We start from the raw sequence: 27,621 nt of genomic DNA on the forward strand, positions 1-27,621 counted from the left end.
GGGCTTAATACTACATATATGCAGTAATTCTTCCCAAAATCACTACACAGGCTTTGATGTGTGAAATCTGTGGAGTTCCCCTTTAATTAAAAGTACATAAGTATTATTATCAATATGTACTACAAGTATCAAAATCGAATGTACTCATTATGCAGAACAACCCCATTCAGATTGTTTAAATATACAACACATTGTTGGATTATTACCACCTCTGCATTAATGTGTAAAAAACTTGAATGAATGAACCTCAAAACTGTATTTACGTGCAGTTCAGCTAATCTTAGGCTCATTTGCCAAAGTCCAGATTGCTCTTGGATTCTTTTGTACAGTAATCTGAAAGACACAAATGTTTTTTCTAGACTCTACCTGTGGATGCCAGAGCACTCGATACACAGCAGGATGCCCAGGTTGATTGAGGCCCAGCGAGGGTCGGCCTGGCCACAGTCACAGCACTGCTCGTTCCCCGGCAGACACTGGATCCGCTGCAGGATGGTCTCCCCTCGCACGATGCGCTCCCGCGGCTCGCTGGCAGAATCGATACTGCTGGTGGATGGAGAGGCCGTTCTGTCCAGATGCTAAACATAAAACATTAGGGTCACAAAGATGTGTTCAGATAACTTAACATTACCAGTTTCACACAGTTACAATAATCTATGACAAATAAAAGTCCTGCATAATCCATAAAACCGCAAATTCTGTCGTTTTTACACGTTTTGTATGGATTAGGTACAACATGTCAATTAGTCAGCTTTCAACATGTTCAATACATGTTTATTTATGTATTTTACTTTCCACCACTGCAACAATGCAATCAAATGTCATAAACAGGCTTTAAAACACATTTCTACATGCTTTATGACCCAGACCTGTGCCTTACCTCTATGTAGTACGTGTCTGGGCTTTCTCTGTAGGCCGACGCAATGCTAGCTTGAACTGCCTGAATCCACGCTTGTCTTAGCTTCTCAGACTCAGCCTGAAGCATACAGCTCCTGTAAAACAGACAAATCATAGTGGTATAAACCATAATGTACCATCTGTACAGATCTGCATAATCGAGTGTGAAATGCTAAACTAAATGTATGTATGTATACATTCGTCTGCATATTCATAGATTTCACATATATTCATCTTTTTAGAACGACAACAAAACGACAATAATTAACGATATAGAACTGTGCTTATACAGCTTAACCAAAAAAAGTGCTGCGATGAAGAAAAAGAACCGATGGGTTTGAATGTTGATTTAGAATTTGAATGTCAGCGTTATGAATGGCCCTCCGTGCTCGTCGGTATAGCCCTAGTTAGCGTGCATACATTTGCTAATCAGCGCTAAATACAAACTACAGTCTGATGGAAATGTCATTAGTTGTGCAGGTATTTGAAGAAACCTTTGACCCGATGAAGGTACTAGATGAAACGTGAAAGGATCAATGCAGATATTAGAAAGTCGCCCTCTGAGGAACATGAATTTCTGTTTTTATGTTCATCCATCTAATAGTGAAGTCTTACTTGGAAGGGGACACGACCTCGAAGCAGAACCTCCTCTCGATGTCCTCACACGGTTTAACAGAGCACAGCCGGAGGTCTTCCACCACCACCGTCAGGGAATCCTGCGAAAACACAAAGAACTCATCTTTTCTCTGCTTATAATAAAAAACAAAACCTAAACACTACACAAACATAAACCTTTAGCTCCTCCTTGACAAGACTTTCTATCCTGGCAATTGAAAGTATCAGAGTGTGTGACCATTAGATATTTACAACCAAGCAACACTGTGTGCTCCAGATTAAGTACTCAGATATCAGCAGAAATGTCTTGACACGGCATCGGGTGAGTGCTGATGAAAAAGACCCCCATAACGTGAAAAAACATTCAAGCCGTCCTTCCATTAAAGTTGCACTTAACCTCTTGAAGCCCACTTTACCCCGGGGAAAGCCGACAGCGTCAACATATATGGACTTGCCTTGAGCTTCTTCTGATAGACCAGCTGGCTGTTCTGTATGGAGAACCACCGTCTAGAGAGCCACAGGGAGGAAGATAAATAAATCAGCATCGATGGATATCCTTCCAATCTTTAAGGGAGCAAAGGTGAATCAATGGGTTTAGCTGTTGGCAACACAACATCATGACCATGTGAGAATTGATTACATCGCTTCACAGCACCACGAACCTCCCGGTGAATGAGAAACTGAGGAAAATGCTGATACTATACATTCTTATACATACTATATTACATTGCATTATATAGCTTGTATCAATGATATAACAATAATACTGCAATATTGCGGTAATACTGTAAAATGTAAAATTCTAAACAAATGGTAACCTCTTCCATTTCTACTATATTTAAAAAAGATATTACTGTATAGTATATACTGTATATATTTCACTGAGTTATGACTCGAAAACGAGACACAGATAAACAAATCATCTACCAAACTTCTCAATTTCTATTTTTGATTTATTTCATTGAATAAAGTCTTGTATTTTTGTATTAGCACAATGCTGAATAGTTTGTGAGTTACTATGTAACTTATTAAAACTACTGTAAGTGTTCTTCCATCAATGTCCTGTGTATACTACAGTGACTACATTGCAGCGTATTAAGATTTATTTTTACCTGTTCCAAGTCTTAAAGGCATTGCTGGCCCTCTTGAACAAGTAGCCCTCCATCACCACACCGTTAGGAGAATCCACATTGAACTCCACCTTAGAGTCGTCATACGAAAAGTCCTGAAAGAGAAGAGAAAGAGAGACATGAGACCCCCAAGTTAACCCTGGCTGTCATAGAAAAGGTTGACACACCAGCTTATCGTTGGCAGGATGCTATTCAAACATTTTAACTGTCAAACAGGAAACAAATCCCTTTTCTGCACTGAGGAGGTTGCACGCGTGCTGTTCCTGGAACACCAGTAGCATTGAATGTGACTGTACTGTACATACAGTCCATTAAAGAACCAAAGCATGCACTGCGCGACCATGTAGAAACCGTCACGTGTTAGTCCATGTATGCATGGGAGTTGCATGTCATTTTCCTGCGTGGCACACTGTGGCATTTGCTAACTCAACAGATGCTAGTGTGACGCAGCTTATTACATAAACAGAGGATGATTCATGTGAAATGAGCCTCCAACCTTTTCTTGACTTACAACATGACCGATAGCACTTTAATGCAAGCTAATAGAAAGTGGTACACCGGTATTAGAGCACTCATTCCGAAATGAATAGGTTTTTGTGAAGCACAAAAAACAGCAGTGTTTTGATGTATAGTAAGGGAAGTATGACAATATGTCTAATTAGCTATATCTTAGAGGTGATATAACATAATAATATGCAGTAGGGACAGAATATTAAGTTATCCAAAGTTCTATTGAAACATCACATGCATGCAGCCCTGAGAAAATGCAGATATATGTCAGAACATAATAAAAGAAGTACCCGAGAACATATGAAAGTCTCTGCTGGAGTGACCCAAATAAAAACAGAATTTCATTTTCTCTCCTGTTTCATAACAGGGTGTGTGTACACGCAGCAGCACACCATTAACTGCTTATTTAATGCTTGAATGACAGAACGACTCGTTGCTCTCCACCATATCATCATTTTAACTTGTGTACATTCAAATGAAAACGTGTAACAGGACGTACACTAAGTATACTTCAGTCAAAGTTTGTAGCAACCAATTAAAAAGGGGCACCAAATCTAAAAACACCACTTCAATAATCAATAAAAACGTCCTTAAAATGAGACAAGCAACACGCCAGAAACCACTGAATACAAATGAAAGAAGATGAAGATTCTTTTTCACTGTAAGATTTGATGGGTAATGCCAAATAAGAGATTTCTTTCAACAACAAAAATTTGATAGAAAAAGAGGCAAAGGGTGAAAAAAAAAAGTCTAAATATCACAACCCAGCCGTGAATATCTTCATAACCTTTACAAAAAATAAATCACAGATTTATTAATAACGAAGAGAACAATAAATCAATATCTGTTATGAAAATATGAAGCAAATAGTCGAATACTGCACAAAATATGCAGGAATTCAACCTTTTTGTCTACATGACTGCATTTCCCTGTGCACCTACCCACCAGTGTGCATTATATAACACTTCATTTAAAATGTACACACGCGTCATTGAGCATAACACCTGGGACCTCCAAACATTTTAATGAGAGCGACTGGGCTGAGGGGAAGTTGCTTGGGAGTAAGTTGTGGTAGCAGTACAACTACTCGCAGTACAACTACACCTAGAATAAAGTTGAATATTATGATAACCAAATGAGAGTAATAAACAGCCAATTTAATGCAAACCAACCCACCAAACTGCGGTCCCACCGGCAAAAGATCTTCATTTTGAAACGTTTAGCGCGTTCCAACAACATTGAAAAGCACGAAAAAGGCGTACAAGTCGATAAAAATAGGCTCCAAAAAAACCAGATGTCTCAGAGTAGAAGCATGTCTGCCATCACTGTCTCACAGCGGAGGTCAACGAATCCTGTCGCTGCAGTGCGGTGCGTAATTCCAAACACTGACATGTGTGCCCTCCACTAGAGCCACCTGCCTCCTTCCGCCCTGTGAGCCTCGAGGATTAGGACAAATTACCATACAGCTGCCAATGTGTCGGTGGCAGGGTGCTGAGGAAGAATAGTGGACTACACTACGTGGTACTGTAGCTGCTCTCGACCCAAACACAAGCAGGCTGCTTTGACACTTTTGCGTCTGCGTCTGCTTCAGTTTTACAACTCCCCCCCCCCCCGCTGACGAAGGAGGGCGTTTCAGTCCCCTGGTGACCCGGAGGGAATCTATCTGGCAGGCTGCCCAGACCACCAAACAAACACCACTCAGGGCTTGATTTACCATCTCCTGTCGACTCACAAGTGCAACGCGAGTTTCAAATCGGTCGGTATCGTCAATGCAGCTTACCTTCAGCTGTCAGATGCCTCTCCTCTCTGAATACAACATCACAAACATGCGAGGCAACACTCAAAACAAGATGCGCACTGGGTGGTACTCTGCAATCTCTCAAGCCCACGACAAAGACCATCTATTGTTAATGATGCAACGTCACACAGACAGAAAATGAACATGGGTGAATTATTGAGCAGGCTGGGAAACAGCGATTTCCAAAATGTTTGGAAGCATGTAAGCAAATTGTTTCTCAGTCTGCTGCGATGTGTTTGTTTATCGTCTGCAGGATCCTTCTGTGTCTCATTATCACAGCAAGCTCTCTCTACAAGACACGGCTTTGCGCTTTCGTGCCGAACACACCTGCCCGACATCTGCTGAGCAGTCTTCAACTAATCCTCAACAGACCCGGTTGACATTGCTATACAATTACAAAAAGCCAGTTCATTTTGAGTACTAGACATTGATCATCTCCTCACCTCCTTGAGCAGGCCAGCGTCCAGGCTGTAGCGGGCTCACTTACTGTATAGAGCTGGAGTGAAGGTACTGATCTCATATGAAATCGGTACCAACCATGTCATGCTATAGCTTGTCGGGAAAAAGGCTAAATATGCTGAGATCTGTTAGGGTACATTTTGTTGAGGGAAGAAACCGGCATGGCCAATTTCACAGGTGTCCCTTGACCTCTCACCTCACAATAAGTGAATCAAATAGCTTCTATGGCAACCCACGAGTCTCCCCTTTACATTCATGCCCACTTTATGATAATCCCATGCAGTTTGGGCTTGAATGTGTTATGTCTGCCTGTTCTAAATATGGTGTATGCATACTGGTGTCCCTAAACCGTCTTGGAATTGCATAAATTAGATATGACTGGAAAGCTAAGACTCTTTGTAGAGTTCAAATTCAAGTGTGATGATGTTATTCCCCAAATGTAGCCATTTCACACTCGCAATTTGTTTTAAACTTCGCTGTATAAAATGAGATCTGACACACATGACATCTAATATAATCAGAAACTTTCCAACCACCCAGTCGCTGAAAAAATGATACTCCTGCAGAAATCTTCAAATAATGTATTTGGTAGTATTTTGGAGGGATTTAGATTTTTCTCAGTTCTCAAGTATGGAAATTATTATAACTATTTTACAGACAAACCCATTAATCAAGAAAACAATATGCCGATTAATTGACAATGAAAATATTTGTTAGTTGCAGCCCGAAATCTTTTTAATCTCTTTTTATATATACTTACATTTTGTATGTACATTTAATTGTGTACTGTACGTGCTAAGATGAAGAGTGTTGATGTCCATCATAAAAACTACCATCCCAACAAACATATGAAATCATGTTTTTACTACAACATCTATCTGGAGTTCCAAGCAGTAGAAATAAATCAAATGGGGGGGGGGGGCAGCATGTAGCATTGCGCTGGTGATGTAAAGGTAGGAATATAGAAGAGCAGGAGGAGTCGACTGCCTTGAACAGGACTTCTCCATTAAATCGGAGGTTAAATATGAATGGCGCTGGCATTTCGATGTGTGCTGCTGCACTGTGCACAGATCCAGCAGCAGTGACAGCTGGAGCACTTTAACTCGCTTTCTGCTCTCCTGGTTTATTGCCTGTACTGAGTAAAGGCTGCCCCCTCTGCCCTGTGTAACTTTACACAAGGCTTATTGCACATGCTCGATGTGATGGAGAAGAAAAGAAACAAGAGAAAAAAATCTCTTTCAGGGAAGTAGAGAAGAATAACAGAGTAGGCCACGCTGTTCTAAAAGCAGCGGGGAATAAAGAACAACAAATGCAATGACAATTTTGTGCATGAATCAATCTAAAACCTGTCATGTAATGTACCAGATTCAGACAGTGAACATATAGAATGAAAGCAACAATTACATTGTCATCTATTTCAGGACACTGCAATTATCCCTATTCAATAGGCAGAGGGACGAAGAAGTACTCGGATCAAGAAAAGTAGCAAAACCACAGTGTAGAAATACTCTGGTACAAGGAAAAGTCCTACAAGCTAAATCTTCTTTAAGTAAAAGCACAAAAGTATTAGTATCAAAATATACCTAAAAGTACTTATAGGCAGTAGTCTCACACACACACTACTGGATTATAATTATTGATGCCTTAAAGTGTTTCTCACTATTTTAATGGATCATTTTAAGAACTTGATATACTACCAGGTGGCTTAAGCCATAATAATATATCTGAATTCATTAGTTGATCTATATTTTGCATTAATTATCTAAATCTCCAAAGTAACTGATGTTGTAAAATAAATGGAGTGGAGTAGAAATACAGAGTAGCATAAAATAAAAGTACTCAAGTAAAGTACAACTACCTGCATATTGTAAAAGTACAACGCTCGAGTATTAGTTACTCTCCACCAGTGGCAATAGGCGATGTAACAGACGTTGCTCAAACAAAGACCTGTGTTTCTAATTAGTCTTCTATAAATGATTCAGGAATTACGTCAGCTTGCCCTCGAGGGCTTTTAAAGTCCGACTACATCTTGAAGAATACTTCAAAGGGTTTCGTAAATGCCCTGCGCTAACACAGTGGGCTCTGCTGCACCATCCCGCCCGCCAACACACTAAACCACAGATGAAATTCAGACGACGAGAAAACAAATGTCGGAGTACTCACCTGCATGAGGGTCTGAGAGGAGATGGTGGCAATGAAAACATACGAGCAGAAGAAGAGACAAATACAGCGTTAGACCCACCGGGCTAGTTCAGGTGGAGATAATACAATAATCTCGCCGCTTCAATGCACCTCTGATTATCCTCCTTACTGGTCTACCAGCAATGAAGCTGCCCACAGTAAAAATAAATCACCCACCACTACCACAATATATTCTTACCATTTAGATTTGAACGTAGCTTCAACTCCCTGACCTTGTATATTTACAACCACAGTACACGTCCCTTGGTGATGGATGGTGCATGATGCTCAGTGTCTAACTGCTCTGGCAAAAACAGATCAATAACGAGCCCCACATGTGACCCGGCCCTTCCCCGTGGCTCTATCCACGGCACAGACCGCAGAGCCTGGAGGCAGAGTGCTGACCGGAGCTGTCTGACAGATGGTCACTGATCCCGGGTACACAGGAGGCAGACACTGGCCCGCTGGAAATGAGGCTTTCTGAATTATTAACGAACAAGATATCAGACAGGGAGTGCACCCTACATGTATTTATCCGCGCACCAAGAGATGCTATACCCATAGAGCCTATTATAATCCATCCAATAGTTTAGATATTTCACTAAAAACTAAAAGAAATTGGGAAAAAAATGAAGTCATGGTCGTGCGCAAAGAAAATAGGGGGATCCCCAAAGTCAGAGGGATTCATTTAAACCATGCGGTCAGCACTTTACTGGACTAACAGCACAGTGAGGCTCCTGTTCATCAAACAAACAGAAGATAATGTGCTGACCATCTACAGCAGACAAGAGTGGGATTAATATCTCTTAAAAACACTTAATTCCATACAGATACACTCTCGCAATGATCTCACTTTTAGTTAATAGGTGTATAACAACTCTTGACAGCACGCAGTAGGATACAAATACATGTTATAACTAACGTCACAGCCTGCAGCGTTGTTTTCAAACCAATGCTCTTGAAGATATCCTACAATTTTTTTGTATAATTCTTTACAATTCTTAATTGACTGATCGAAAAAAAGAAGCAGGAACTCACCCTCTGCTGTATGGTTGCATGTTTATGCTCCATTTCCCTCTTCTCCATGGCAGAATCAATCACCAGCTGATCCAGCTGGAAGTCACAGACACAAAAAAAGAAAAACAACTTCAGTGTTTCTGAAAGGACATCCAGCCAAATGTACATCCTGTGAAACTCTCCATTTCGAGGTGATACTGATATATAGTACAGTGCAGTGACTACTACTGATATATAGTAGTAAGGCAGTGCCAGAGAGGTAACGGGTGATTCACAGAAGCTGACTGCAACAGTTTTCACTTGCAAACACAGGCTTAGCCTCCAATAACATGTTAGGTCATGAAGCATCGATTCTCCTGCAGCGGACAACCTGCTGTGACAAACAAGTTAGTCCACAATGACATGTTTGTGCACCAAGAAAATATCGGTTTGAACTCTAATGGATCCTTTTTATTGAAAGCGAAGAGGACGCGTTATATTCGGTGCAACACACCTAAAATCAGATCAAAACTCCAACGTATCAATCAACGAGCGGAAGAAGAACGCAAATGATACATTACGCAACTGCGTCTCCGTCGATAGTTCAAAGGAGGATCAAACCGGTTCAAATGGAGACAGAGCGCATGGGGACATGACAGAGCTCAGCTGAGTGCTGATGAAGATGCTTTGCTCACCTCAGTAGCCAGTTTCTTCATGTATGGGTTGATCTCATCCAGCAGGTTGTAGCCCTGCTGGAACAGCGAGTACTGGGCGTGCATGAATGACAGCATCTGGGTGGGACAGACGTAGTTGGGTTTTTACATTATGAAGTGCTACAACGCCGCAGATGACTCTTCTTTTTGTGGAGTATATTGTAAAGATGCAGGTGTGTGTGTGTGTGTGTGTGTGTGTGTGTGTGTGTGTGTGTGTGTGTGTGTGTGTGTGTGTGTGTGTGTGTGTTGACTCACAGCATCTAGGATGTCAAATTTCTTCTTCGCCTGCAGGACATTGATCTGCAAAAAAAAAAAAGACAGACATGCATTTCTAAATGTAAATAATAGATCAGACTGTCAGTTCAAGATGAACACAAAACACAAAACATTCACAGAGCAGAGCTTATAAAATATAATGTCTTTTAATAATGTTGAGGTTTGGACTGTTGGTTGGACGTAATGTTTGTGACGGTGTCACTTTGAACTCTGGGTAAATGTGACATAATTTCTCACCTTTTTTTCCAGAATGTTTACAAACCAAACAACAAATCAATCAATGGAGAAACTAACACGAAGACATTATGTTGATTTGTGAACGGCCTGCTGAGCTATCGTTAACATGACGGAGCCGTCAACTCAAGTAGAGACAACATCACAACTACTTTGTGGGACTAATTTAATGTTTCTCTCAATTTTGGGCTCAAAAAAAACAAAATATGAAAGGGAGAGAACCAATGGACGAGCAATCACATTTCCATTATTAAGCGGCAACAATATTTTTTGTTCCTGCAAACAAAAGCCGATGCCTGGTTTACTGTTGACCTCTTATAACAGTCAGTGTGATGTCAGTAGTTTTACTCGAGCAGAATATCTGAATACTTCCTCCACAATTGCAAACCACCATAATGTCCCAATACGAGTGAACAGTGGAAAAAAAACACACAGCCATAAACAAACAGTCCGTCTGACATTTCATGAGTTAAAGCCTCTGCGTGCACATCCTTAAACAACGCAACCCTAAATAACATTTTGTGCTACATTTAAGAGGTCACGTATGCATATAGCACATCTCCCTACAGCGTTGACCTTTTCTGCCTTGAGACACTTTCAATCAAGACTCAAAAGGGCAACGTGTCTGAGAGCAGTGAGAGAAAGCTGCCAGCAGACAGAATGAAGAACAGAAAAGAGGGCACGGCCATCACGGCCATCACACTGAATCAGCCTCTTTGTTCCCCCCCGCGGGCGGTCATGGGTAGGTTACAACTTGTGCGCTAAATGAACTGCATGCTGCATATGAAGAGATGAACAGAGAGGATAATGTGTCATACAGGAAGACGGACGGACGCAGACATCACTGCAGGCTAGAAGGGCTACGTCACGGCCATTCCCCCCCGATTGTACGGGCAGGATGAGTCTGTCTAGTGGGACTGTAAGCAAATTCATCAGAAGGATATGAAAAGATGTGATCATCCAAATGTTTTACAGTAATGTTCGCCCCTCCTCCCGATACTCCCATCACAGATCTGTCACCTGACGGACACGGTTTTCCACGAACCTCACACTATTTTGAAACGGGTATCAACACTTTCAGAGGAGGTGGAACAACAGATCACATGAACTAGTTCTGTTTGAGCGTAACCCAATCTTGGCTCATAGTCCTCAGACTAATCCAGGAGTTTTACATTCACGACTCAGACATTAAGCGTGTTGTCACCGCATTTGTTTTCGCAGTGCTGGATAAAAGCTTGGCTTTTGTTGATCAGGTGTTATTTCTATCTCATGATCCAATATTGAAGCCCGCTACTTTGGTGACTGGACAGCGGACGCAACACTAAGGAGTTGAAGTTGGGGATCGTCGTATTCTCGAACAAGGATTCACAGAGACGTTGTCTAACCTGCAGTACGTAGTCCAGAGCGAGGTGACGGAAACACTTGCGAGTGATGCTGAGAGTGCCGCCGGCCTCTTCCACCTCGTGAGGCTTGTTCTTCGGCGCCTGAGCGTTCTTCACCTGAGCTATTTCCATGTCCTCACGCACCCTGTCGAAGTGCTTCTTGGTCTCCTTGAACTTCCGCACATCCCTAAAAGACACAGGAAGTGAGACGTGAGTAACTGTACACTGGATCACAAAGCAAACTACTGTTCAGCTCAGAAGAATTACAGATTTTGGGATATTTAGCGCCACCACAGAGTCAATATGAGGTCACAGGTAGCCGTGAGGTTTCACTGCATCGCTTGTGATCCGTCTGTGACAACAGATCCTGGCTGCCAAGGGTTGTACTCTGTTTAATATTTAAGAAACACCAAAAAGGCTTTCGGGGGTAACATCTGCTCTTTAAAGGTTCAGGACCTTCTGGTTTTTTTATAACTGTGTTGAATATTTTAAACATCTGAAAGTTCTGCGGGGGATACCCGACTGAAGCGCCGTAACTTGTAAGTTTACTCACTCTTTCACAAAGTTGTGCAACTGCTGCTTGACAGACCGCTGAGCTTGATCAAACAGGATCTGAAACAGATGAAAAGAAGGGATTAACATCATTAAGAGTAACGTCTTAATGATTTTGAAACACATGAAGATGTTTTATAACCCTTAGGAGAAATGGTTTTCATTCATATCTCAGCTGGAGCTCAAACAATTAGTCCATTACTCAGTTTTGAGTTGTCTTTTGATCATAGATTCATTAGTTTTAATACATTTTTCAAGCATAATGCCAAATATTATGTCATCTTCCAAAAATACAAGGAGTTGCTGCTTTTCTTTGTCTTGTGTGATAGAAAATTGTATTTCTTTAGCTTCTGACTTTAGCTTTTCCACAATTTTCTGACATTCTATAGAAAAAAATGATGAAGATGAATGAAGAATGCTGATTGCAGTGGAGTATTCTTACATCAATGTTTTGGTACTTTAAGTTCTTCAGTGAAGGATCTGAATACTTCTTCCACCACTGACCCAACAGTAATATCAAAATAACACAGGTCAAAAGAAGTCATTGATACTAGCTTAAGTTAACACAGTCGTGATTTTTAATGTGAAAAATAAAGATGTTTCCTGAACGATTGTTTGAATATTACAATACAGCACAACAAAAATAAATACGAAAGCATGTTTTTTGCACAACCTAAAGCATTTTGCCATTTCTCATTCAAAGTGATTCAACTTTTGGAGGGAAAACATTGTGCTACAGTCAAACCCTCAATGTATTTCTAACCAGCAGAGGGCGACAGAGCACAATGCTTTTTCCGCATGATGCACGCAAACCATGCAAATCAGCCTTTTAATGCCCGTTGGAATGGTGGCGGAATCCCACTCCGACTCAAACTACACCCGCTGCTACACAATAACACTCTCGCCTTCTTTTCCGTGTTTTACATTAAAAAGGTCCCTCCTCCTCTTTTTCGCCCTCTGAGCACATCCTCTGTGATCGCTCCCGCCATACTGCTGCTGCTGCTGCTAAATAGGTCACTCGGACAGAGAGGGAGGGAGGAAGTGAGTGAGAGTGAGGAGAGGCTTTTGGTACAATGTGACACTGCAGAGTCTGCATCCAAAGCAGACTCAAAGCAAACCCAAATTGTCAGAGCCCACTGAACAGCGAGATTGGTGAAGGGGTTTGCATCCTCATCCTGCCTGAATAATTGGATATGCAACTGTGGGTGCGGATTAGAAGATTTGCAAGGATCCCATAAAACTAAGCTTATGGGTGTTTTAACTCGTGGGATTACAAGCACTGATTATGAGTGAGACACTTCTCTATAGTTGCCACTGTAGGTGCTGTCCAGAGGGAGCCACACACCGGCATTACAAATAAGTAGAGATGACTTAGAGTTGACCAGGCTTCAAAATAAAAATGTGGCTGAGATGGAAGTGGTCATCGTATTCCTGTGACCAACTCTAAAAGAGACGCATTTGTTTTGATGGTGGGTTAAGGCTTCAGTTTACTGCTCTATAAGCTCTCTGGGCCAAAATAAGTGTGAGAGACAGGAGTGAGGTGTATGGAGGCTCAATGTAAACCACAATATTCAAAAGTAGTCAAGTCAACAAGCACACAGAGATTGTGTACGTGTGCGTGTGTGTGTGTGTGTGTGTGTGTGTGTGTGTGTGTGTGAGTGTGAGAGTGATGGCAGGAAAACTGCTGTGAGACTTCCTGGCTCTGGGGGTGGTGCAGCCTGCAGCATTCCTGAGCTGCTTTTGCGGCAAGTTGACACCCTACTTTCATAGGTCAAGATGCCAGAGGTTGTCTCTGATGTTTACTCCCCCGACTGCAGGCTGAACAATACACCACCTAAAGGTACCGTACACAATTTTGCCTGAAGGAATATTGTTGGTTTGATGGCCCAGTAATTTGTGAAATATCTTTTTTACATTATATATTATGTACTGGACATCCGTGGTCCCCAGAGGTTTGTTCTAAATGACTTTGGTGACCCTTAACCTACCATCAACAGTTGCGTCATACGTTTTTCTGAGTGGTACCCTGTTTTGTTTGTATAATATTCACGTAGAAAGGACAAACACGCATACGCGCAAGCAGACAATCAGGAGACACACGCTCCCGTCTGTGGTTTACCAGTGAAATACATAAGGATGAGCAGAACGAGGAGAAATACATATTTATATTAGCTATGAGCCATGAGTCACGGCATATTGTTGTCAATAAGCTCCGACTGTGACTATAGACTTTCAGTCGTGTTAAAATGATGAATAAGAGAAACCTTTTTGTTTGGATTCAAAATCGGACAATCGTAAGATCTTATTATCATATTAACAGACAGGTCAACACATGCAATGCTGTTATGTGGTCGGACAAAGAAAACACTGTCAAACATGTTGTACCTAAGAAAGTAAAGTCAGGAATATCTGGCACATCTTCGGCCTGTTATCAGAGCTGAGGAATGAGACGGCTACAAACACCCTCACAATGGACTACTGTACCAGTGTGCCTCTCATTCTGCAGGCATGTCGGGACACAGACCGACCTAATGAAAGCAGTCAAGCAATAATCTTTAGCCAAATCGGTTGATCCGCGCACAGGAGTACACAGCTGTCAAATCAGATAGAAAATGTCAAAGTGTGGGGAATAAAAATGTTGTTTTGAAACTTTATATCCAGACAGTTTGACTGATCAAACCTGAACAACCCTGCTTCAGTCGGTCAGCCAGTCTTCTGCTGTGGCACGTTTGGTTAAAGAGCATAAAAACATTTCTCTGCTTATTTTAAATCAAAGCAGAGAGTAAGCTGAGGTATACACTCAATGGCCACTTTATCGGTTGAATTTACAATCCTGGCAGCAACAGTTCTGAAAAGTGAAGCCAATGCAGAAGTGCCTTAAGCGTACGTTCTTTCTAGTATAAAATGCCCCTCCTTCTTATTTCATCTATTACTTCAGTCACCATTGTAAACATGGGTTTATGGCCTCGGTAGCTCGTTTCCAAGTACAACAATAGACCATAAAGCAGGGTATGCTTGTGGGCATGGCGACCTTGTGATTGACAGGTTTTGTAAAAATAGAATCCATGGTACCAAATGTAAGTGGAAGGAGAAAAGTCCATGTTACACTAGAATAACGTGGAACATACAATGCCTTTATTCTTGATGTATCTATTGTGTGGATGTCCATGCAATGCAGATCAAAATGTCTGGTATTCATACTGCTAAAGGGCTTCAAGTCTAATCTTATTATTATCAAGACCAATGACCAGCTGTCTATATTAAGTATTTAAGGAACACAATTAACAACGAAGTGTTGGGGCAGACACAGCAGTGTTTCTCTGTCAGGCCACTGTAAAGACTTATCACTTTCATATATTTCTACTCTCTGAACAAAGGACGCAGTTGTAGTCTGTAAGGAATGAGAAGGATTGCAGCTGCAGACAGACACAGCTTCCTGCTGTGTCTTTCTTTGTTTTCCAGTTTCCAAATATAACTGAGAGACACTAGCGCTGGCATCTCACGTGGGAATACACTCATTCAGTATGCACAGCCTCCTGTATGCAAGTGAAAATGTACTTGAAAGTAATACGTAATTATAACCTCGATTCCTCCATCCATCCATGCCTTCTCTCTACCTACTGCACATATACACAGCGCCTATAGCAGCTCAGATGTTAAGTCTCTCTTTGCATCTCCGTGTTAGGCTACTCTCATTGCTAATGGATGTTCGGAGAGTCAAACATAAGTCAATCATTTATTGAGTATTCATATGGAGCTTCATGCTTGAATTAAACAGACAGTTCAAACAGTTAAACAGTTCAAATCTTGGCCTGATTCTGGTGATGCTTCTGGTGAGGGAAAAGACTCACAGGCTCGGAGCTAAAGTTAAAAACTTGGCTTCACCTTCATACAAACAGAGTCTGTTTGTTGTGTTGTGTGGTGCTGGCAAGAGAGCGAGCTGAGCGATAAGGAAATGGAGGGAAACGAGGGCAAAGACTCTTTCATACTTTTCTTGGATCTGCGCGTTTGCTTGTCTGAGCTCACGTCCTTGTACACGTTCGCTTTATGCGTTTATTTCATGCGTCTTAAAAGGCATCCGAGCATGGCTGCAACAAGGGCACTCAGCGGTCCCATTTGTACGCTGCCACTTCATATTGCATATGTAGTGGCAGCTGCATGACAGAAGCATGTACGCAGAGGGACATCCGTCACAAGTAGCAGACATAACCATCATCATATCTTATTCATGGGAGCCCTGCCGGAGTCCCTCGGCTACAGGAGCGCCACACAGTTCAAAGCGAAGGGTGTCCTTCCCGATTAAAATAGGAATACGTGAAAGATGTCAACATAAATTGTTAACAAGAGTCTTTAATATCAGTGGGTCACGAGGCTACGTTGAGGTCACATCGTTGGAAGTAGTGTCATTTCCGTGAAATCTTTCTTTATCGCTTCAGTCTCACACTACTCTTGCAACACAGAGCCCTCCGGCTCCGCTTTGACATCAAACTAACAAGGTAGCCAGCTGGTCTCAGGCCAAAGCCTCGCTCTCTCATTCTCTAAAGTGTAACACACTGAACCAGACCAACAGAGGATACGTCAGTCTGACAGAAACACTGACGGACTGATGGAGGCTCTGAAGTCTGCATCTGACTGAGAAGAAGCATCCTGAACCTGCCAATAACTGTACAGGTGAAAGTATGCTCCATTGCCAGTTTATTAGGTACACTTAGCTAAAACAAATGCATTCTGAGACAACAGTCCTGCAAAAGACGCAGCCTTCATGAAGGTTACAGCGTCAATGTTTATTTGAGACCGTGTAAGAGAGCCGTTGAACTTCCAGCTGATTTTGGAGGCTCTCGATTGTGTTGCTGTTGAATTGTATGTTGTTGAAGTGTTTCCAATATTTAGTTTATTCTCATTGATGATATAATAAGATCCTTCAAGATGCTACCAGACAGGAACCAAGATCCATAGAATTCACAAAAGTACAGCAAGCAAGTGGATTATTTGTGTCTAAAAAGTTTCATAAAAGCAAAATGCACAAAGAAAATCGGTGCTCCCGCTACCTATGTGTAAATTCTGCACATTTTTGAACCTGCATTAATTGATATGGTTGATGAGAATAGTGAGAGAGGTTGATTCTGTATACTTATATTTGCACTGTATATCTTTTTGTTCATATTGTATATATATATATATTAGAGTATTCATATATATTCTATACACCTTTCTGCTTTTCGCACTTCTGGTTAGATGCTTAACTGCATTTCATTGTCTCAGTACTTGTGCAATGATAATAAAATTAAATCAAATCTCAGTCACTGTAAATAACAACGCCAACGATTTAGTGCAACGATTTGGAATCCCAATTAGCAACAGAGAAACATCGTTATTGTCCTCTTATGCACACTCCTGTTTGTCAGCGATCTGTCTTTTGGCTCTGGAGCAGTAGAGCGTGCCAGAGTTTTCTTTTTCAGCGCTGTGATTACAACCTCCACTTCACTGGCTTCACCCCCCCCCCACAAGCCCCGCCATATGTAACCCAGTCTAGGTCACACCGGGTTACTACTGAGCAGCGACTGAAGCTACTCTACTTCTGGCTGAGCAACCCGGGGCCCATTAACCCTTCAGTTGTAAAGCCGGTCCCCACTCTCTCTCTACCGATACACTGGAGCTGAATGAGGTGGAGAGAGTGGCTGATTTGCGATGACACGTCTTTGTTGAGAGTCCAGAACGGAATGTGATCCCCTCACACGCGCACACACGCATTGCACTTCACAGCGTCGACAACCACGCAACGGGTTCAAGCTAATGGACTTCAAAGGGCCTTGGAGGCAGGACGGCCGGGGGGGGGGGGGGGGGGGGGGCAAGGGGTCAGTTATATTAGAGGCGGGGAGGAGAAACGACGCAGCAGTAAAGCAGAAACGCTGTTTATGTGAGGGGGAAGGTGTAAATGAATGAAAATACAGCAACAAAGCTGGGAATAAGAAAAATATTAAAATAAAAATTGAGTGCTATCGTGGTAGCTGTGTTGCCCAATGCTGTTCTCTTCCTTTGTGTGTTAAGTTTCCAACAGCTACACCGGCATCATACCAATCTCTAATCAGGCATCCTTTATAAGGGCTTGATAAGATGTAACTAATGGAGTTATTAACAGTTAATGATTATTTACTAATGCTTTATAGATCAGTTATAAAGGCAACTACTAAGAGCATGTTTTGGTTTGTCAGGTTGGGATCTCCCATTTCCGTAATGCTTTATTTTGAATTTCTAAGAAGTATAGTAACATGGTTTATAACACACATTGCATTACACTTCACGGTGTAACCGTTACTAGGGCTGTGTGCTGTTGCTGTTCAACTGGAACCAACAGAGAGGTGACGCTTACATATATTTCATATCTTATGCTGCTACTGGACCACTAAAAACTGGAGTATTTCTTTCTATTCAGCAAAACAAAGGCTTCTTGAAGTTGTACTTATTCTAACCTTAAAAACACTTAAAAATGCCCTCATATCTGCTCATAAGATGTTTTTTAATCTCTTTTGGATGATGTGATAAAGCTCTGACTGACAGGTACAGTACAGTCAGTTACACAGCGACAGACTGACAGACGTAAGTAATGAAGTGTGAAAGAAGATTGGTTCAAACACAGCTCAGATTGAGCCTCTGTGCCGTTCTAATAGGAACACGGGACCCTCGTGAGGCCTTAACTGCCAGTTAATGTTGGATGACATACAGTCCACTGTATGTGCAGCATATGGGGACAGTCTGGAGAGCAGGCTGACTTACCATGTGGTAGTTGATGATTTCCTGGAGGCTTTCACTACACTTCTCCAGGCACTCCTGCAAAGGATGTAAAGCACATAATAGCATCATAAAATAAACGGGGTCAGAACAGCTGATGTATTTGCATCTGAGATTAAAAGAAGCAAATAAAAACTGTCAAAAGCTGAAATCAAAATCTAAACGGCAGTATATGAAAAGAACTGTGATGCTAGATTTGAGCTGGTTAATGTCACTTGAGTTTAACTGGAGGATTTATTCTCTTGAACTTTAAACAGGACAAGAAACTGTAATTCAGTTTCTTTCTCACTTTCTTCTTACAATGGAAACTATAAATACGAACACGACTTTAATAAGAAACTCTCAATTAGTCTTACTGTTGAAGCCAAGAAGGCTTTTAATAGTACTTAACGTCAGCAGCAATGAAACAGTCCAAGACGCTGGTGCTGCGAGCCGAGCCAGAAGCAAGTTTCCAGACCGCATCTGATGCTCACTTACTAATCTGTTAGTAATCGTGTTTACTCACACACATTCAGAGCTGCAAGGCTAACACCCAGAGAGCAGGAAAGTCCCAATCCCCAGGAGACAATTACTCGAACAGTCAGAAAAACTATGACTCATAAAACCACAATCAAAAGGCTAGAATGTTTCAGGGCTGCTAGATGAAAGGACTCGCACTCATCAGAACCTCACCGAGATCGTCTCATCCTTCTTGCACTGCTGAGACAAATCCCGGATGCCGTTGACGAAGAGCTTGTTGGCGCTGACGTACGCCTTCCCTGCTTCAATCATCCCACTGCATAGCTTCACCAGCTGTGGAGTACAGACACACATTTCGCTGTGGGATAAATTCAGGTATCACTTTCACCGCATATCATATCAGCATTAGCTGGGCCGTTATCACTGAGGACACTGAGGACATGTTTGCTGTGTAGTTTCTGGGAATTTGTTCTTTTTTTAGGATCATCTGGTTGTTTATCTTTGGGGTTTTTTCAGCCCCTTTTATTCTCCGGCAAAGTCCCACTTCCTCCCAGCTGCTAACCAGACACACGACCGAGCCATTCTTTCAATTAGTTTAAAGGATGCTTGTTTGCTTCCTTGAGTTAGATGAGAAGGTAGAAAGCCTGTGTTTTCCACAGAGACTTTACTTGGGCAGGCCACACAGGTATATCAATGGCTGCCAAAGTATATTTGGCGACACGTTTGTATTTTTTATCCGTCAGAGCGAAAGAGTCCTTCCATGATCTATTAACTAGTGGACACTCTCCCAAGGATGACAGGAAAAACATCTGGCTGCCTCATCTGCCGGTGTGAGTGCCACGTCACGGTTCAGCGAACCTCAGCTGAACTTTTCCACAGGATGAGCGACATTACGCTTTCCATTATGCCGTCAGTGGCGTCTAGCAATGTTCGTGTGGGATTAGGCTCTGCAGAGTATCGTAATGCTGGTGACGAGCAGCTGAGTGTAATGGGCAAACTGTGTGTAAAGTCTGTTGCAACAAGATATGCTGTGACAGAATATGGAGAAATAACAAAACCAACATTCCTCCTTTTTAGTCATTTTTCATCCAATATAGTTGAAATAAGATATAGGCCTGGGATCAGTGTGTGAAATACACTCTGAAAACAAAAAACAATGTGCCAAAGTCCATTTCCCAGAACTGGAAAATAACCCACGATTATTTCCAAAACAATTCAAGGCTCGTTAATTTAATACCTGCAAACCGAACATACCAAATATGTCCAGAGTTGGCTGCTGGCACGACTAATTTAGGCAAAAGCTTGGAGCGCGAGGGAACTGTAAGCATACACAATGGCCTTAGGAAAACATATACTACAAAATAAACAACGCCAATGCAGATTATGCCGGCAAAGAAAACGTTTCCAGGAATTAATGTTCACTTGTGTTTCCGCCCGCGTAGACCAACTTGTTGGCAGAGACAGACACTCAGTACTCTTCAAATTATTGAGTTAATTTATGCACATCTGGTACAACATACCTTTATTAATTACTGAATCTGAAACTTGTGACTGTGATGGTTATTGACATTCTTTTGTGCACCGGTGGGTTTTCCCCAAACATTCTAACATGAAACAGAAGAGAGGCAGACTATAGCAAATATTCAAACCCCGTTATTTTTACATTCATTTGTGTGAAGTGATACGAGGACAGTTTAGGTATTTCTTTATTATTTCTGCAGCATAAATGAAGATTGATATGTTGCATACGGACTTTAAGACTTAAATAAGCAACAAATGTACCAACAACATGAGTTAGCATGGCTGAATATAAACTATACTGTGGTTGTATTGACTTTAAGTGATAGCCTGAACGACATGTTAGAATATGTTACCCTATTGGATAGAAGCATTATTTATAGTATCATTTTATTTATGTATATAACATTTTAAGAGTAACAAAGTGCTTTGTAGGAAGAAGGAAATAGGAAAATAAAAGGCGTAAAATAAGGAGAAAACAAAGAAAACAAATGAGTTTTTTTAGATGATCTTAAAAACGTGGTCTGATTTAATGTCCATGTCTATAATACATCATATAATCTGCTTATAGCACTGTATAATTACAGTTATATTATGATACTTGATGTTATGATTATAGCTATAAAGCATTACAAATATATATGAGTGCTTATAACTTCAGTAATTATAAAGCATTCACTATTAATTAATAAAAAGTATGTTTATGATGCATAATACACATGAGCGTCATAGCGAGTGTATAGATAGCTTTATAAGAGTGAATAGATAGCTTTATAAGAGTGTATAGATAGCTTTATAAGAGTGTATAGATAGCTTTATAAGAGTGTACAGATAGCTTTATAAGAGTGTATAGATAGCTTTATAAGAGTGTATAGATAGCTTTATAAGAGTGTACAGATAGCTTTATAAGAGTGAATAGATAGCTTTATAAGAGTGTATAGATAGCTTTATAAGAGTGTATAGATAGCTTTATAAGAGTGAATAGATAGCTTTATAAGAGTGTATAGATAGCTTTATAAGAGTGTACAGATAGCTTTATAAGAGTGTATAGATAGCGTTATAAGAGTGTACAGATAGCTTTATAAGAGTGTATAGATAGCTTTATAAGAGTGTATAGATAGCGTTATAAGAGTGTACAGATAGCTTTATAAGAGTGTATAGATAGCTTTATAAGAGTGTATAGATAGCGTTATAAGAGTGTACAGATAGCTTTATAAGAGTGTACAGATAGCTTTATAAGAGTGTATAGATAGCTTTATAAGAGTGTATAGATAGCGTTATAAGAGTGTATAGATAGCTTTATAAGAGTGTATAGATAGCTTTATAAGAGTGTATAGATAGCTTTATAAGAGTGTATAGATAGCTTTATAAGAGTGTATAGATAGCTTTATAAGAGTGTATAGATAGCGTTATAAGAGTGTACAGATAGCTTTATAAGAGTGTATAGATAGCGTTATAAGAGTGTATAGATAGCTTTATAAGAGTGTATAGATAGCGTTATAAGAGTGTATAGATAGCTTTATAAGAGTGTACAGATAGCTTTATAAGAGTGTATAGATAGCTTTATAAGAGTGTATAGATAGCTTTATAAGAGTGTATAGATAGCTTTATAAGAGTGTATAGATAGCTTTATAAGAGTGTACAGATAGCTTTATAAGAGTGTATAGATGGCTTTATAAGACCAGGTGGACAAGGAGATGAAGGACATTGGAAATGTCTTACCTTATCTAGTTTCGCCTCAATCTCCACAACCTCCGTCTCCACTTCATCAATATTTGCCCTGAAAAACAAAAACAAGAGAAGCTATTAAAGCATGTGTGGAAATATATCGCTTTAAGGTCATTTATCTTATTTTGAAAACAGCCGTTTAACAATCTGCGTGTGAATTCCCACGTTCTCAGGAAGCATGAAGTCGCTCCATAAATCTGTGAATGACAGATGGAGATTTTTGCACGGGGCCAAACCCAGACATGTTTCGAGCAGCAACAGGCGAGAGTTTGGGGGAGCTGTAAGTGAGCTAGACGCCGTCCTGGGAGCAGTTCAGCTCTGTCAAAACAAAGTGGCAGACGAGGTCTCGACACGTGAGAGCGAACATGGCTGCCTGGCACATCCCGAACCCCGATCCACCGTCAACACCACCGCCGCTAATACCACACCCAACCGCACCACAGAGAGAGGTGTGATTTACACCCAGAGGCTCACAGCTGCATGACGTGGCCCCTAAGCGCACCGCTCCCCAGCTTCTCCACATGCTGGTGTCAATAAGAGAGTACAATGAACAGATCTGTATCGCCTTGATAACCTGCTGCTCATCCTGCTAGTATCTGCTTCCTGCTGCACAGCGGGGCATCGTAGGCCAGCCTCAGTCATAAAGTCACAGCTCCGCATACCTCAACCAAATACACGGACAGTCCACCACTTTGGCCCACTCCTAAATATCCACAACAACAGACATTCATGTGCCCCAGAGGATGCATCTTAATGAATTTGGTGATCCTCTTGACTTTTCATAGAATGCCACCATAAAGGTTGACATCCATCTGTTGGATGGATGGGATTTGGTACATAACTTGTTGGTGCCCAGAGGATGAACTGTAATCACTTTGGAGATCCTCCGAGTTTGGTTTATGACATGCAAATCTAATGACTTCCCATCTGCCTCAGATGTACATATTTAGTGCTAATTAGAAAATGTCAGCTAGTTTGGTCTTGTTTTCATTCGTTACATTTTTGTAATTGGTCACTTTGTCCATCTTTTACATTGCCCTTTGTTTTTTGTCCGTTGACAAAGACATAATACATATTCGTCACAGTTCTCCTTTTCAATGGTTACTTTTCATTTGGATTAGTTTTTGGTTGACGACATTAACATCTGACAAGCGCTTTTGAAGAAATATACTGGCAGCAGTTGTATGAGGTACCACAGCAAAACATATCAGTGAAACTGATCTATGCTTTCCTCAAAGTGATATTGATCCGTTTAGGAGGATCTTACTTTTAGGTGGCTGAAATACATTTTGCTTTATTAGGACTAGTTTCCCATTAGATATCAATGAAAAAAACGAATCACAGCACCACACACACACACACACACACACACACACACACACACACACACACACACACACACACACACACACACACACACAGCAGCTCTGTGATGAGAGTATCTGTGGCATATATATCGGCCACAGCTGGCAGGATATAAAACTTGTATCTCTGGCTCATCTCTTTCTCGCTGGCCTTGGGTGGATTAGCGTGCTTGGCCGAGGCTGCAGAGAGCTCAGGGGACGGGGGATGGCATATGCTCTACTCCCCTCCACCCCCGCAGCTTCTACTCTCACCATCTCCTTTTAGAAGGATCTGAGGGGGGGGGGGGGGGGGGGATACTCTGGAGAGGACATATCTGTCAAAAGCTCCAGCTCATGCAAAATGGAAACATACATTACTAAAATAATCAACACCATATTATTCCACATGTGGACGTGTGTTGTTGTAACCTCATCTGATCTGCTGCTGGACAGCCTTCAGCCAACCACACCCTGGGATAATGTTGCAGAGACCAAAGCTGTTTTCAATGCTGATGTCATTTTTGAAAACTGCCCTTTCTATGTGATAATGCGGAGCTTAGCAAGCTCTCGCCTTTCAGGAGGCTCGTTCTCCTCGCGCCTTTCAGCAGCAGCCACGCTGATCTGGCTGAACAGTTTGTGAATGACCTACTTAAATTTGCCAAAAGCAGACGCAGCGACATCTGCAGCACTTTTGACACGACGAAGGTTTCTTCCATCTTTTGTAAAACCTGCTGTCAAAATATTTATTTAATGGACTACAATTGTGGCTTTGTACGTTTTAAGGTCCAGATCTTCCTGCTCTCAATTCATACCACTGTTATAAATATCAGACATGCTTTAAATGGTTATTCAAGGTTTTTGTGGGCTATTGGATTCACAATGTCCTTTTATGGGCCGACACAAAAGTTTAACAGGGTGAGAAAAAGGCGAGGTCATGTATTATTTTGCCGTTTTATTCATTTTCTTGCTTGGGGTGAAACTGCTCGTTAGTCTTGTGGTGCGCACTTTGATGGACCTGTAGCTCTTTCCAGAGGGCGGTGAGAAGGGTCCTTTAAGATGCAGGTTGCCTTCCGCAGGCAACGGGATCTACTCTGCGTTGCTCATGAATGCAACTGAACAAGTGGCTCAACGCAGCGACAGCTAACTGTTCCAGATGTGTGGAACCCCCCCCCCCTCCCCTCCAGGCTTTAACCCCCCCCCACTGCCCTGTCTCGCTGCACATGCCTCCCATAATGGATGCACACGGTTTCCCCCGGCCCCGTAGCCACAGCAACCATCTCCTAAGTGGGCCGGAGAGGTCCCCGATGTGGTTGTGAGTTGACCCTTATTCACACCACAGGGGGGGGAGCAGGGAAGCTAAGTAGACAATAACCTCACTACTGTGACAAGAGAGGGCCATCCTCGCACCATTAAAACCTCATCAGGAGACTATTCAACAGCACTAAAGCAACAACTCAATACTTTTATGTCAAGGAAGATTGAGGTTACATGCCCCCGTTTGTGTGCAGAATTAAGCTGGTGACATGGAACAGTGCAGTTAAGCAGCGCTACAGGCTGACTGTGCATCCAGAGGAAGGTCTGAGTCGCAGAACACCTCCATTTCTCTTCAATTCATGAACCACTGCACGTGAATCCCAGGCAGAGCGGCCTGGTGGTCTGGAGGGAGAACGAGCAGGTGGGATGCTGAGGAGGGAGCCAACACTGGGTCCAGGTAGTGACCCCTAAAATACAGCCGTGGCCGCCCCCAAACCAAACCGCCAGCTGGGGCACAATGAGTGATGCAGCGATGTCAGCTTACGCTCTCATCTCTCTCTGCCAGCATACAAATGAGAACAGCTGTAGACTGCAGACTACATGCGAGCTTCAAGTGATCCTCAGCAATCAGCAGACTGTTTGGTATCAATCTGCTGTTTGCTCTTCATCATCTTTAATCTTGATTCAAAACCTGCCACAGAAGGTTTCATCAGTGTGGAGAGTTCAGGAGGCTACAAAGGGGAGTGGAGGAGGGGGAACCAAGAGGTTGGAGACGGGGGGATGGGGGGGGCGGCCCCGTCTGTCTGAGGGCCCCATTGTGAGCCACTTCCTGTCTGGAGAGATGGCAGCATTTTCTTGTAATATTGATTGCTTTAGTGTCCTAATTGAGGCTGGATTGCAGAGATGGATGGCTGACTGGAGGGGGTTGGGACCTTCAGCTGCATTGAACAGCAGCTCAAGTTATTCTTAGCTGCCTGGCTCCTGATGCTCCCTTGCACTGCCCAGCTCTCCTCCTCCTCCAGACCACTACATGAACTAATGCAGGGTCGAGGAGGCACCCCTGGCTATGCAATGCCAATCCTACCCAGTACATTTTCAGAGTCACTCATGAATATCTTACCTCCCCAACCACTTAACCTTAACTAGGCACAGCAAGCCTGTCAAGCTTTGGATTTAGTAATATTTAGAACAAGACTTTTTAAAGCTTTTCCAAAACCAAAACTAAAAAGAGCCAAAATTGAGGACGTTTACACTCCAGCAACTGCAACCAACGTTATCCAAGACAGCAGCATCACATTTATACACAAATTCACTGGTTGGTGTTCATCCTCAAAGCCTCACCTCTTGGAACAGTCACTTGAAAAAATACTCTTTGGTAAGATGAACAAGCTAAGCCGGTAAATAGCTTTTTATTTCCATGTCTTCTACATGGTTCATTAGCTGGTGAGGATGTTAACGTTTCGCCTGAGACATGTAGCTTCAGCCTCGATATCATGTATGTAGGCATGAAGACATGCATGATTAAAATACCTTTTACAGGATTCTCTTATTGATACGAGTTAGCTAGCAGCACAATAAAGACAATAACAGTACAAGTACAGTACAATAACACTGATGAAATGTTAAATTAATGGTTGCTGGCAAGAAATTAGAAGTCTGCGTTTGTCTACCTGTGCCTGGTAAACTGGTCAGCGAACAGTCAGTTCCTGCTACAATAGCTCATTATGACCTCCAAAGACACGTTTGCACTCGTCCAGTTGGCGCCACATTCACATCATCATCCGAATAATTAAAGGAATTATACCGCCCCATAATCTGTCGTAACCCAATCCTCATGCATTTAAGGTGCAGAGGGAGTTCAAATGTCTCCCGTAATACTCTGCCCATGTGCTCAAAGCCCTGACTATTGTTTCACAAGCCCAGGCTTTTATCTCGGCTTGAAAGCTTAGATGTGTTCCTTCAGACTTAAAACCAGCCTGCTTTCTGTTCTGAAAGAGCCGAGAGCTCGGGGCCGCACTGTAGACACCGCTCACATTTCTGCACCAGTCTGTAGTGGGCTGCTACCATCACGGGGGCTGACGTGTACGTCTCATGTGCGGTCAGTATATTAACGCCTTGTTGCTCTTCTACAAGTGGAGGACAGTGCTCAGCTCCCCATCCCCCCCCTTAAGTTGACCTACTGTGCCAACCATGTGTGTGTATAGCCAAAACAGCTGAGTGGCAGCCATCGACCAAGCCCCGTTTCTACAGCAACATTCATCGGCAGACAATTCCTCCCAGCCCACCCACTCATTCAGTGGACTTAATACTGAGACCACCAACATTCCCAAGCAGACTATTTCCTCACGGGGGCCTCGAGTGTGTGATCTCTGCCAAGTGTGAGAAGAAACCGTCTGGTGTTGAGTTCAGGAGAGGACGGGACCTTCCAACCTTTTGGGGTCACACGGTTTCACATTAGTGCTGAAATAAGTCAATCTACAGACAATTAATTGATTGCAATGTCAATAAGTGATCATTTTAAGTAATTATATTAACATGAATTGGTTCCTGCTTCTCAATTATGACTTTGGTTGGACAAAAAAAAAAAAGGTTTAACATGTGACCTAGGGCTCTGGAATTTTAGACATTTTAAGACTTAATTGAAAATAATAATAATCATTCATTGCAGCCTTATTTTACAAGTAGAAATGAACAGAGATAATGATCATGTGTAGGGCTTATAGTGATTGTTTTCATTTGACGAATACTCCCTGAATAAATTGTTCTATAAAATGTCACAAAATAGTACAA

The 27,621-nt window shown here is 41.9% G+C and overlaps 1 protein-coding gene across 1 annotated transcript in view; it reads right to left on the minus strand.

Annotated features, from left to right (window-relative positions):
- Window positions 1-27,621, minus strand: part of LOC306781123 (arf-GAP with coiled-coil, ANK repeat and PH domain-containing protein 3-like) — a 55,054-nt gene that overhangs the window by 11,231 nt on the left and 16,202 nt on the right. Inside the window, exons 2-15 of the mRNA XM_079273818.1 lie at window positions 22,229-22,286; window positions 19,202-19,321; window positions 18,515-18,568; window positions 11,742-11,800; window positions 11,192-11,375; window positions 9,552-9,596; window positions 9,279-9,374; window positions 8,626-8,700; window positions 7,570-7,581; window positions 2,622-2,734; window positions 1,965-2,016; window positions 1,510-1,610; window positions 878-989; window positions 367-575 (exon numbers count right to left, since the gene is read on the minus strand). Coding sequence (XP_079129944.1) covers window positions 367-575; window positions 878-989; window positions 1,510-1,610; window positions 1,965-2,016; window positions 2,622-2,734; window positions 7,570-7,581; window positions 8,626-8,700; window positions 9,279-9,374; window positions 9,552-9,596; window positions 11,192-11,375; window positions 11,742-11,800; window positions 18,515-18,568; window positions 19,202-19,321; window positions 22,229-22,286 — 1,290 coding nt within the window. The remainder of the gene's footprint in view (window positions 1-366; window positions 576-877; window positions 990-1,509; window positions 1,611-1,964; window positions 2,017-2,621; window positions 2,735-7,569; window positions 7,582-8,625; window positions 8,701-9,278; window positions 9,375-9,551; window positions 9,597-11,191; window positions 11,376-11,741; window positions 11,801-18,514; window positions 18,569-19,201; window positions 19,322-22,228; window positions 22,287-27,621) is intronic.

The sequence above is a fragment of the Melanostigma gelatinosum genome (assembly GCF_949748355.1).
Source record: "Melanostigma gelatinosum genome assembly, chromosome: 8".
Taxonomy (NCBI): Eukaryota; Metazoa; Chordata; class Actinopteri; order Perciformes; family Zoarcidae; genus Melanostigma; species Melanostigma gelatinosum.